The sequence below is a fragment of the Oryza sativa genome, chromosome 3, assembly GCF_034140825.1.
Source record: "Oryza sativa Japonica Group chromosome 3, ASM3414082v1".
Classification (NCBI taxonomy): Eukaryota; Viridiplantae; Streptophyta; class Magnoliopsida; order Poales; family Poaceae; genus Oryza; species Oryza sativa.
The window spans coordinates 9,619,967-9,632,403 of NC_089037.1; the positions used below are offsets into that span (position 1 = coordinate 9,619,967).

Genomic DNA, 12,437 nt, shown 5'->3' on the forward strand with positions numbered 1-12,437 from the left:
TGGATAAACTTTCCTCCAAGATTGGTGCTTCCTATATAAAAAAGTTTTTAATTGACCATTTGGAACAAAGGACTGGTACTTCCCAAACACTATGAAATTCCTTTAAAATGCTCAATGCATGTAAATTTTGGAGAAAAGTTAGCAATGTATCAACCTCACAAAAAAATTTATTCGAATCTATTTCTCTCATCCATTCATATAGTTTTCATGTGGCTCGTCCAAATGGTCATTGCTATGTTTTTTTCCGTGTGTTTATCGTCTTATGTATTGCGTATGCATGCTAAATAGGATTCAACAATGAGCCTAAGTGGGTGATTCGATAACTTGGTGAAAATCATGTGTTTTTCTATTATACTCTATGTGCTATTGTTGTTGTCTCTCTCTTGGAAAAAGTCCAAATACCTCTAGCACCCTGCACTTTAAAAAATGGGCGTCCAACTCCCTCAACTTTGCAATACCGTCCATATTACCCCTTAATGTGGTTTTGAATTATGGTTTTGCATATTTTGAAAAAAGTAAAGTGTATTGGCGGTCCTTAAACTTGTAGTGTTGTGTCATATAGGTCCATAAACTCTGAAAATGCATATCCAGGTCCCAAAACTTGTCAAAGTGTATCATCTAGGTCCCAAATCGACACATCCCGTCTATGATCTATGTGGCGTTGATGTGGCATACCACATGGGCGTGACGCGTCCTTTTCTTTTTTTTCTTCTTTTCTTTTTCCCTTTTTCGTTTTCTTCTCATTCTTCTTTTTTTTTCCTTTCTTCTGCTCAGGTCATAGAGAAATGAGAAGAAAGGGAAAAAAAAGAGAAGAAAAAAAAAGAAAAATTTTAAATGGGTCCCATTTGTCGGTCCAAAATGATGCCATGTCATATCCGTGAGGCATCGCCACATCAACGCCACGTAGGATCCTAAAGGGGTTATGGTGATTTGAGACCTAGATGACACACTATGACAAATTATGGGATTTGGATATGCATTTTGAGAGTTTATGGACCCAGATAACACACCCCTACAAGTTTAAGAACCGCCCGTACACTTTACTCTTTTGAAAACCTAAATGAACAACATTGAATAACTATATAACATATTTGCATATCATCTATTGTTTCATTAATTTATACTTATACAATGATATCATATTATTATTATGTTGGTACTTGTTTGTAACTGAGAACTAACAAGTGGTAAAAAGAAAGATTTAAGTGGAGATTTTAATATATATATATATATATATATATATATATATATATATATATATATATATATATATATATATATATATATATATATATACTCCACCCGTCACATTTTAAGTGCAGTTGTGGGTTTATACGTTCAACATTTGACCGTACGTCTTATTTAAAAATTTTGTGTAAGTAGTATTTTTGTTATATTAGATGATAAAAATAAATAGTACTCTATGCATGATTTTTTTTTCAAATAAGACGGATGGTCAAATATTGGACACGGAAAACCATATCTGCACTTAAAATGAGATAGAGGGAGAATGCCCAATGTGTATGTCACGTGATCAAATTTATCCAACTTATATACAAACTAGATCAAAACTACTATACAAAACCACCTTAAGCCTTATGGGTTATATGAACGGTATTGTAAAATTTAGAAGGTTAAATGTTTAGTTTTAAAATTAAGGTGCTAGACGAACTTCTCTTTAAAATTTAGAGGTGTATTTGGACTCCCTCACCTTTTTTTAGGGGGTAGGGCTCGTTTTAAAGACGGCGAGCTTAAGACCGAATAACGGGCCGACCTTAACCACGTTGATCAGATCCAGCTCTAAACGCGAATTCTCATTTCGGCAGCCCGGCGCGGCCTGTGGCCCATCTCATTAGAAACGTGGGCTCAATGGTCACTGGACTAATTTGGAGGTCCCCGGCGTGAGAGGGCCATGTACGTGAGCCCACCGTCGCGCGTTTTTTCCCGTCTGTCCCCTCTCTTGTGGAAAATCCCGTACTCCCTCGTACCATCCGTTGGCAAATCGGTGCGCCTCCTCCACTCACCCCGAAACAAAAGGTAAAATCAGCATAGGCCGGCTTGCCCGGTTCATACAGACTTTGAGTTTAGTTTCAAACGTTTTCTTCCAACTTTAAACTTTTCTATCACATCAAAATATTTCTACACATATAAACTTTTAACTTTTTCATTACATCGTTTCAATTTTAACTAAATTTTTAATTTTAACGTGAACTAAACACACCAATAGAGTTTTCGAGCAGAACGTCACGTCACTTCTTCGCTTCGAGCTGTCACGCGTGCTCTATCTCCACAGGAAGACATTTCGCGTGATCCGTCGGTGTCGGAAGGTTTCTTGCTTTCCAGGATTTAGGGGCTAGCTATAGCTAGCTGCGCGTGGACCTGATCACCTGGTTACCTGGCAAGGGTTGCCCGTTGGCATTGCACTGTATCGGTTGGATGGTGAGACGGGAACGAATGAATTAAGCGAGCATCATCATTCGTGTGTTTGGTTTCTTTACTTGTTTATTACTTGGTAATTTTATTTGTCGTTGTTCTAATTTTATCCACGGGTAATTTAGAAAAAAGTTACTAGGCCACAATGGACGAAAGTTTCATGGTTATATTTTACATGCAATAAACTTTCATAATATGTTTTTTCAAGCGTTTGTGATCTTTAAAAAAAAAGGACGAGTGATCAAAATGCAATTTAAGATGAACTGATGAATAGTGCCTCAATGCTAGTAATAAGTATCTGCACACGGATCTAGGATTATCTTGTTGGATGCGTGTGATGAAACAGCCGAAACAGGCGCTGAATGGATTACCTGTACCACTTCTCTCTGATGACGTTACTAGCGCGGTGGCGCGCATACAGCGATAACGATCCGTGCGTACAGGTTAAGAGTTGCTTTAGGCCATTCACAATGCATTTAGCCTGGGATATCCACGTCAAAGATTCGCCGCCACATCCTCCTCGCGCGTGGTCTCGTGAAGAACACGGAGCACAAACTGGTCACACGTTCTTCAACAATATCGAGGTCGTGCGGTGCCAGGGAAGAGGGATGGCGCCGCACTGTGGCGAAGGAGAGAGAAGGGAGGAGAGGCACTTGTTGCTCCTGCAACGCCATTGACGAGGGCAAGCGCGGGGTGGCCGCCGACGCCGTCGCAGTTGATCGAGCACGTCGATGGCAGCCACAGACCTCTGCCGCCGCGCTCCTCCGCCACCAGCGCCCTCCGCCGAGCCTGCCTCGGGGTCATCCACCACCGGCTCCCGCGCGGCGTCGCCGCCGAGGCCCACCTCCGGGTCATCCGCCGCCAGCACCCTTTGCCGAGCCCGCCTCGGAGTCGTCCACCGCCGGCTCCCATGCGGCGTCGCTGCCGAGGCCCGCCTCCTGGTCGTCCGCCGCCGGTGTCCTCCACCGAGCCACCTCGGGGTCATCCGTCGTCGGCTCCCGTGCTGCTTTGCCGCCGAGGCCCGCCTCCGGGTAGCTGCCGGCTAGCCGCTAGATCCAGAGATCGGGGGGAGGAGTTGTGGTCGCAGTGCCGGTCGGGAAAGGAGCAAGAGTGCCGCCGGTTGGGGGAGGAGAAGAGGGGAACCGGGGTCGCCAGCGGTGGAAGGAGGAGTGAGAGCCGTCGTCGCCGGCTACGAAAGCGGAAGAGCCAACGGAGTGAGGGAGAGGCGGATAAGGGATGGAAAAGGAGTAAATTTAGTTTTTTCTGGATTCTAGAGTGTTATGTGTAAATTTTAGACCTCTATACAAAATGATAAATAATATGAACTAAAATAAAAGGTATCAGGAGCCGAAATATAAAATTAAAGTAACTCCTAGAACCACTCGTACTATGGAGAACTTAGATTTTAGGCCCGTGTCCTTAGGCCCTTTACAATGTAAGACACGCTATGCCGTGTCTCTGCTCGTCTGAAGCTGTGCAGCCAGTGTCAGAGCTACGAGCTCCACAACGCAAGCACCAGAGAATCACGTCTTCAATGTGGCGCGAGGGGATGGCAACGAGCCTCACAGCGCACGCGTCTCTGTGTTTTTTTTTTACCTGCGCAGTTAAATCATGAGACGAAGAATGCGTCTCCCTGTTTGGGAACGAGAAGCTCAGAGCAAGGACACGTATTTTGTTGACACGTAGGTGAATATCCTAGCTGGCGGCACGAAGGAACTTGCCATGTCTTTGTACTGTGAAGGGCCTTAGTCTACGTGGCGCACATATGCTCCTTAAAAGGGCAGGACGAACCGTAAATAGCCTTATCCACCAAGTACGAGAACGATGGAGATAGTGCTGTCGCGTGCGTACGCACGATCGAGAGAGGACGCTGTCACACGTTGGCGCACGCATCTCTGTCTCTGCGACCAGACGGACGAAACAAATAGGGGTGCAGCCCGTGCATGCAGGCAGCAGGACCACGAACCCATATCCAGATTCGGCAGGCGCCCTCGCGCTGGGAAGACGTCGAGTCGAGACCGTCCGCCACGACAGATGCGCATCCGCGCATGCACGACAGGTACCCCCGCCACGTCAGTGCTACGACACGGTCCGCTCGCCACACAAGCTCTCTCTATCCGGTTCTCGCTATCGCCCACTGGCCACTGCGCCTGGGCCTCGGGGCCCCATATGCTTTTGCACCGGTGATCCTCTATGTGCGGCTCAATTGTGCTGCCACGTACCGATCGAGGCGCGCTCACAGACTCATCAGGTCCAAGCCTCTGGGCATCGGCTCTGCCTGTGCACCGGGTAGTACGTTCGCGTGCGCACGACAAGGGGAAGAACATAATTGCAGTAGCGGTGTGCACGAGCAGGCGGTGCACGCGGCGCGTGTTCCACCAAAAATGACCGCGCATCCAACCCGACCAAACGTGACACTACACTCAGCACGCTGGTTGTCGCCTCGATCGAGCTAGCGCTTTATTTACCACCTGTCGGTCTGACTATACCTACTTTCGTCCATGACGTCTTAATCTCCTTCAGGGAAGATGGATCGTGATTTAATGACCAGGTTAACTCTACCATGGACGAGAAAGTTCACGTTGGCCTAGAAGAGTACGCGCACGCAAGAATTTAGAAAAAATAAAGGAACAGTATAGTTTTTGGACTAAGGTTTCGAACAGAAAAGTTCAATCATCTAAGGGCAACAACAATGTATATGACAAAAATAGTCCATAGAGATAGGACCCACATATATGAACTTTAACTATTGTAACATTCACAATGCATATGGATAGCAAATAGTATTAGTAAGAGAGAATAGATATAAGACAAATAATATATTTTATTCTCTATGGACAGCCCATATGTTTATGGGTACCTTTTGTTATTTCTTTCCTATGAACTACTTTTATAATGTTGCTAGGTTGCTGAATCAAATATTATATTACCTATAAACCACTTTTAGAAATACATAGTGGATGCCCTTATCAGAATCGAATTGAAGGGGGACAGATGGAGCAGTTCATCAAGGGTAAGACAGAGAAAGATAGGGAAAAACCGGGGAATACCCCGATCGATGTTCGCCGTCGCGACGCGGCCCTGCGGGGCCATGTGGCACGTGAAGGCGCGAGGTACATGTCCACCTGGCCGCTTCCTACTCCCGGGCCCACATCCCCTCTCTCTCGCGGAGATATTTGCCACGTCCACATCGCTTTCCGATCTCGCTTGCCCCTCTCGTCTTTTCTTCCTTCCCCCCGCATGGCCGCATCAGCCTTCCCGTCCCCCCGCCAATCTCCTCCCCTCCAATCGCACGCCCGCGCCCACGTGAACCCCTCTCATCGCTTTTCCTCTCCGCCTCCGCACACCGCGTCCATGCGCCGCCGCCTCACGGGTGAAGCCGTGGCGGCGTTGCGGTTGCCGTGAGCGGTGCATGGGCGCGGTGCAGCGAGCGGGCGGGGCGGGGCGGTGTCCTCATCCATGCTGCATGTATATATAGGGCGCTTCCCTGTCGACTCTGCACGCCTTATCGCCACACACAACACAACACGCAGAAGGAGATTGCAGCGGAGGCATAGACTTCCAAAGGAAGAACAGAAGAAGAGAATAATAAAAAAAGGGCTCGTGGGAGGGAGGGAGGAAGGAAGAGGAGGAGGAGGTCAATTCAAGCACTAGTCGTTTAATTGGGAGAGACCGAGAGAAAAATGGCTCTGGGAGATGACTCCCCTGCCTCTTACATCCACATGGTAATCTTCTCTGCACACGCAGTTGATCATCTTCCCATCTCTCTATCTGTCTTTGACCTCTGAATTCTGAAATACTCATGGCTCATCTGTTATTAGGCTAACTAGCAATTCCATTCTGAGTAATCATCGACTGCAGTTTACTCATTTTAACACCGGCAAATCTCGTGTTACCCAGCGTAGGTTTTGCGGGATCTTTCTCTAACTTCTATATACTGACAACGACGCAGAACTAACGAGATCGATCGACCAAAACTTTTATATGTACTTCATTGCACTGCTTGTACAAATCAGTTCACTACCAGAATCCCGAATTTTCTTGAGAGGCCGCCAAGGATAGCATATAAATCGTTGGTACTATCGATCGTTTTGCGAAATTTCGGCTAGCTAAGTGCGAATGGTGTTTGTCCTAATTAAATCTCCGTGTGGTATGTTTACAGGTGCAGCACCTGATAGAGAAATGCATGACGTTCGGGATGAGCATGGAGGAGTGCATGGAGACGCTGTCGAAGCGTGCCGACGTGCAGCCCGTCGTCACCTCCACAGGTCGTCTAGCTAATTGCCTAGTTAATTTGATTCAATTCGGTTTTCGTCTGAAATCTTGAATTCTCTGGTCGTGTGCTAACTTGCTTTGGATCGGCTTGTCTGTGTAAACTAATGCAGTATGGAAGGAGCTGGAGAAGGAGAACAAGGAGTTCTTCGACAAGTACAAGCAGTTGAGATCAGAAAAGGGAGGCGTGAGCAGCTCCTGATTAATTAACCAGGAGATCGATTAGATGCATGCAGCTAGCCAGTTAATTGTGATAATTAAGCTAGCATCCATCCCTTTATTAGTTTCTAATTAGATTTTATTGTACTACTTAGAAAATAAGAGTGGGAGGTTGATCGATCAGGCTAGCTAGCTGCTGGCTATATATGGTGGTGCATGCGTGTACAGGGGTTGGCAAGGAAGCAGCCATCTGATCTGATCATCGCTATAATGGCGCTATATGTAGCTCCCGAACTGTATCCATCGTCAATCTTATCTCCGAGATCACGGTTCAGCCTAGCTAGCTTCTCGAAGGGAGTACCTAGCATCGTCGTCTTGCAATCTAGGGAGAAATTATAGAGACGTTTTTCTTCCTGTAATGCAATAGGGGTTGAGGGGAAGTTGTAATAATTTGCATTGCGAGGCAAAATACGACAAGCTATAGCTAGGTTAGTGGCAGGGTCATCAGAGTGCTTCGATCAGGCGTCAGCATCTTTGTGATCTGAGAAGGAGATGAACAGAGGACGGGATCACGGGAAGGAAGGAGGAGATCGATGGTAGTATAGGCTGAGGGAAACCATGGGCGTCAAAAACGTACGGTGAGTAGTTCCGTGAGCGACGCGACAGGGAGAACAGGATGTCTTGGGCGGAAGGCTACGGAATTTACGCATAGGCCAAATGCCCAAACAAGGAAAGCCTGACGGGATTCTGCTTGGGGGGAAACCGCGAGATCTGCCCCAGACAGAGACCCCGCTATTCCTCGTGAGTCTCGTGATTGCTCGGGACTCGGGAGGTAGCATAGCATGCAGGTATCATGCAGCATTAGCTGTCGACTGTGCGAGAGCTGCCCGTAGCGAAGATGGGTCGTGTGTTCGGCCCCGTCCCGCGATTAAGTCCGTTGTCGTTGTTGTCGTCGTCGTCTCGGCTGGCCTGGCCCAGCCGTCGATCAGGCCTGTCCGTCCTATCTGGAACCTGTACCGTTCCTGCTCCACGCCGAGCATGGGATAGTCATCGGCGAAATTCACACGGGCTGACAGGCATATACCGCAGGAAATCGCTCGATCGCAATTAATACTAGTACTTCGTATAATAGTACTTTATCCATTTCACAATGTAAATCATTTTAGCATTTTTCATATTCATATAGTTGTTAATACACTGTGAAACGTAGGAAGTAGTTTGTTCGATGTGCTCGTCAGCCGAAAGGTGGCGGGGCCACGCCGCGAGAAGCAGGGCGCAGCCGGCAGGCAGTACGTCGCCGTCGCGAATGCGATGTCGCCGCCTTTGCGGGGCCACGCTCAAAGCGGCGTGAGCTGTAGCCCGTGGCGACTCTGCCCGTCGAGGCCAAGTTTAGTGCGTGCTTGGTGAGCCATGGGCGACAGGCCCAGATACCATTCGTCCCGTTTATATGGGAAAGTAAGTCCACTTTAACTCCCTTAACTAACTAGTGACATAATCCGATAAATATCCTCAAATAGTAATACTGGATATATCGATCTTCTAACTATTAAAACTAGTGCAATTTCACTCCCTCGTCAGTTTTGGAGGGGCGTTTTTGCTGATGTGGAGACTACGTGGTAGCGTTGACCTGGTCTGTGGCGTTAACGTGGTGCTTAGGTGGCGTTAGAATTAAAAATATTATGTAGGACCCATTTGTCATTCGCACAGAAGAAAATTGTGGGGTCCACATATCATCTCTCTCCTTCCTCCTCCCTTTCTCTCCCCTTCGGCCGTCTATAGGGGGCGGGAGCTAGAACGACGGTTGTGGCAGGCTTACCTCAGGTATACTCTCTCTTTCCTCCCCCACTGCGGCGGGCACCACTACACACATCAACCAGAGGCAACCGCGACCCAATACCTACTACCACCAGCACCACCCGCATTGCCACGGCTAACCCAGCGGAGCACCGTGAGGAGGATGAGGCCACGGTGGTAGGTGAGGACGAGGACACCTACGCTTAAGTCGCACTATCATCAAGCTCAAGAAGGTCATTATCACCACTAGCGAGGATGATGAGGAAGTCGTCCTCGACATGTGAGCTATCTCCCCCTGTCTCGATTCGGCCTCGATCTGATGTCCTCATTCTTCGATCCAACGACTATTTTGGATTTTCGTAGGAAGTCGAAGCTGTACCGCTTCAACAGGGAGGGGAACCGATGGAAGGAGCGAAGGATTGGCACCGCCAAGCGGCGTGGCGGAGACAACGACAGAGGAAGAAGACGACCAGAGAATGCAGCCTGCCGCTGCCGTTCCAGCCCCCCACTCTTCGCGAACGACCAAAGGAGAAGAGGAAGGGGAAAGAAAGAGAGAGATATAAGGCAGAGGGAGGAAGAAGAAGGGAACAACAATTGTTGTTGTAATTGCTATTCTCTTCAGGGGCTTCATCTCATTGTTTATCTTTCTTTGCGCATCAATATCCCTTGGACTGGTTATATGTCTTAAGGTAATTATTTTATTATATTATTACAATCTGCGATGTAATTGTTGTATTAACATGTTCATTATCGGAGCAAAAGCACCGTGCCACACAATTACAGGAGGCTTAGGTTTATCGTAGGATTACACCACAATTATGATATGCGATGTTACAATATTTTACTAGTATAACAAAATAGGCACGTGGTCTGCAATTTGAATCATGACATGGCATGAAATCACCTTCACCTGACAATATAAAGGAAATGCTTTGGGTGAAAGAAGATTGTATCGATAGCTAAAATTGGCAATGAGTTCCATTCCCTGTCAGGCGCTAGGTCGATAAGTTGAATTATCCTTTTTCATGTGCCTATCACCGAACAATTTAAGCTACCGAGAACTGAATATAGCTCAGCCTTGACTCTTGAAGGATAATCCCTTTATTTTTTTCTCTTGGGCTTTCAATATGAAGGTTGACGTTTCTGCGTTATATGTTTTGAAACACTTGTCGGTAGTTTGGTGTTTGGATCTAGTGACTTAACTTTAGTCTCTATATTTATATACTAATTTAGAGTATTAAATATATACTACTTACAAAACTAATTACATAAATGAAAGCTAATTTGCGAGACAAATTTTTTAAGCCTAATTAATCTATAATTAGAGAATGTTTACTGTAGCATCGGCTAATCATGGATTAATTAGACTCAATAGATTCGTCTCGCGAATTAGTTCAAGATTATGGATGGGTTTTATTAATAATCTACGTTTAATATTTATAATTAGTGTTCAAACATCCGATGTGATAGGGACTTTTTAGTCCCATCTAGACAGTGTCTAGCTCTTCAGTCTTCCTTGCCATGAGCTAACCTGGTGTACTTCTTTTTTTGGTTCAGGATTCCAGTCTTCCATGTACCATTTTGATATGAGAACCGAGTCAAGCTGAGCTCTCCTGTATTTGCATAATTGCATTGCTCTGGATGTTGCTCCAGCTTGTATTGATCTCACGAGTCATGAGTTGTAGAAAGTTCATACAAACGGCAATTGGTTTATGCCAATTGGAGTTGATTGAATAGGGATTAATCATTTGATTCTTCCGTTTAGTGTTGTACAGTAGATAGCATTATGCTTATACTCCCTTCGTCCAAAAATATAAGCATTTTTAGGTATGAATCTGTATAACTGTGTATCTAGATTTATAGTTAAAAGTTGTTATATTTTGGTAAGGAGGTAGTACTAGTTCATCTTCATAGCTGATAGCTGTCATTTCAGTACTATCTCATCTCTTGAATTGCTAGTATTCATGAACATATAGAAATTTACTCAACAGTACAATCGTATAGCATCATCATATATCTAAATGTTGTCCAAATGAGTGATGGGCATCATCTGGCACTCAGGGCTTATTCATTTTGCTACTATTTTCAATCTTATCTTTTTTTTTGGCAAAGTTACCAAAAAGTGGCTACATTTAGTTTGTTACTAAATTTTAGTAAGTACATATGAAATCTTACCAAAATTTTGACAACCTTACCAAAATTTGGCAATGCCAGAACTTGATAAGGTTGAAAATTATAGCAAAGTGAACAAGCTCTCAGTGTGCTCGTGCCTGTCTACTTTATATCTATTCTCCCCGTCTCATTTTAAGAGAAGCTATAAGTTTTTGTGTCCAACTTTGATCGTCCGTCTTATTTAAATTTTTTAATAATTAGTATTTTTATTGTTATGAGATAATAAAATATGAATAGTACTTTATACATGGCTTATGTTTTTAAATCTTTTTAAAATAATTCTAAATAAGACGAACGGTCAAAGTTATGCACAGAAAATCATAGTTGCATTTAAAATGGAACGGATGGACTAGTATTTTAAGCGAACTTGAGTCTACTAATCCTTTTGAGTTTGGACCAATAGTAGTAGTACTCCTTTCTATCTTGTTACGGAGTATAGTACTCCTATAAGCTCCAAGTGGCCTGCTTGCTAGAGTTTGCTCTGTTGCAGAAAATGCTGAAATGTCTCGTTGCATAGTAAAGTGAGTGGCTTTATTGCATTCCCTCGAGGGAATGGCATCTGCTGGCCCATGCTAGCTTCAGTGGATGATCTGTAGTTATGATTTGTGAAGTCGCGGTCCACTAGTCCAGGATCCCAGGCCGAATTTAGCGTCTGTGCATATGGTAGTAAAAGCAGAATTTGCAGCACCTGCTGGGCACCATTGTTGCCGGCAGTGTTGGTGTCCTAGAAGTTGGCTAATCACCGATTTCCTTTCTGTTGCAATGATTAAGAACAAACCTAGCGATCCGGTGGTTGCAGCCTCACTTGTGAAGATTGAGTCGTGCATCAAAAGTTGTGGTTTCTTCCCAAGTTCCAACCCATTTCAAGTTATCTCCAAACTGCATCGTTACTACTTCTACCATGGAGTCCCTGGCTGGCTGGCTGCAATCCAGTCTCCAGACGTCCTGTGCTCTCGGGAGTAGCCGAGCCACGCATGTGCTGATGCGAATGTTGCCATGTGCTCATGTTGCGAGGCCCGCGTGATGGGTAGGGGCGACCAGGTTTACAATTCCGACGAAAACCGGTCGAATTTCGTGAAATTTCGATGTTTCGACGCGGCTCGGAATTAAGTTTTGTTAGAATTTTGAAGGTTAAACAGTAAATTCGGTAGAAATTCAGTCAAAATTTATCGAAAACCGATCAAAGTTTATCGAAAACCGTAATATTGATGGGACTCAAAATTTAGTGTTCAACGATAATGTAAACCCGATGACTCCTATCGCGGCGGGGGAAGAAGAAGAGGGGGAGTCCATGGCCCAAGCATTGGATACGATCATCTTGTCTCACTCCTCGGGCGTCCAGCTGCTAAAGCAACACGGGCGTAGTACGAGACACGACAGGGACGTGTCACTGACAGTGGACCGCTGCTCCTTGCGAGTGGAACGCAGCACACACGGTCAGACGGCCGCGGGTACGGTACAGCGTGTGCGTAGCCGTAGCACCCGTCGCCGTCCCCGTCTCGCTTTTATTGCTGCGGCCGGGAGCAGATGACGAATGACGAATGGGTGATCGATCTGACTTGGATTCGTCCCATCATCAGTCGCGTCCACCGTACTCTCGACATTCC

At 45.7% G+C, this 12,437-nt stretch overlaps 1 protein-coding gene across 1 annotated transcript; it reads left to right on the forward strand.

Moving 5' to 3' along the window:
• Positions 1-5,933: 5,933 nt before the first annotated feature.
• LOC4332439 (uncharacterized) lies at positions 5,934-7,203 on the forward strand. The gene is made up of 3 exons (XM_015773914.3): positions 5,934-6,158; positions 6,596-6,701; positions 6,819-7,203. The coding sequence occupies exons 1-3, from the start codon at positions 6,117-6,119 to the stop codon at positions 6,905-6,907; spliced, it is 237 nt and encodes a 78-aa protein (XP_015629400.1). The 5' UTR covers positions 5,934-6,116; the 3' UTR covers positions 6,908-7,203.
• The last annotated feature ends 5,234 nt before the right edge of the window (positions 7,204-12,437 follow it).

Excerpts from the sequence above, each read along its gene's own strand:
- LOC4332439 (XM_015773914.3), top strand. The coding sequence starts at position 6,117 with ATGGCTCTGGGAGATGACTCCCCTGCCTCTTACATCCACATG. Across the intron at positions 6,159-6,595 it reads CTGCCTCTTACATCCACATG|GTGCAGCACCTGATAGAGAA; the intron begins GTAATCTTCTCT and ends GTATGTTTACAG. Across the intron at positions 6,702-6,818 it reads GCCCGTCGTCACCTCCACAG|TATGGAAGGAGCTGGAGAAG; the intron begins GTCGTCTAGCTA and ends AAACTAATGCAG.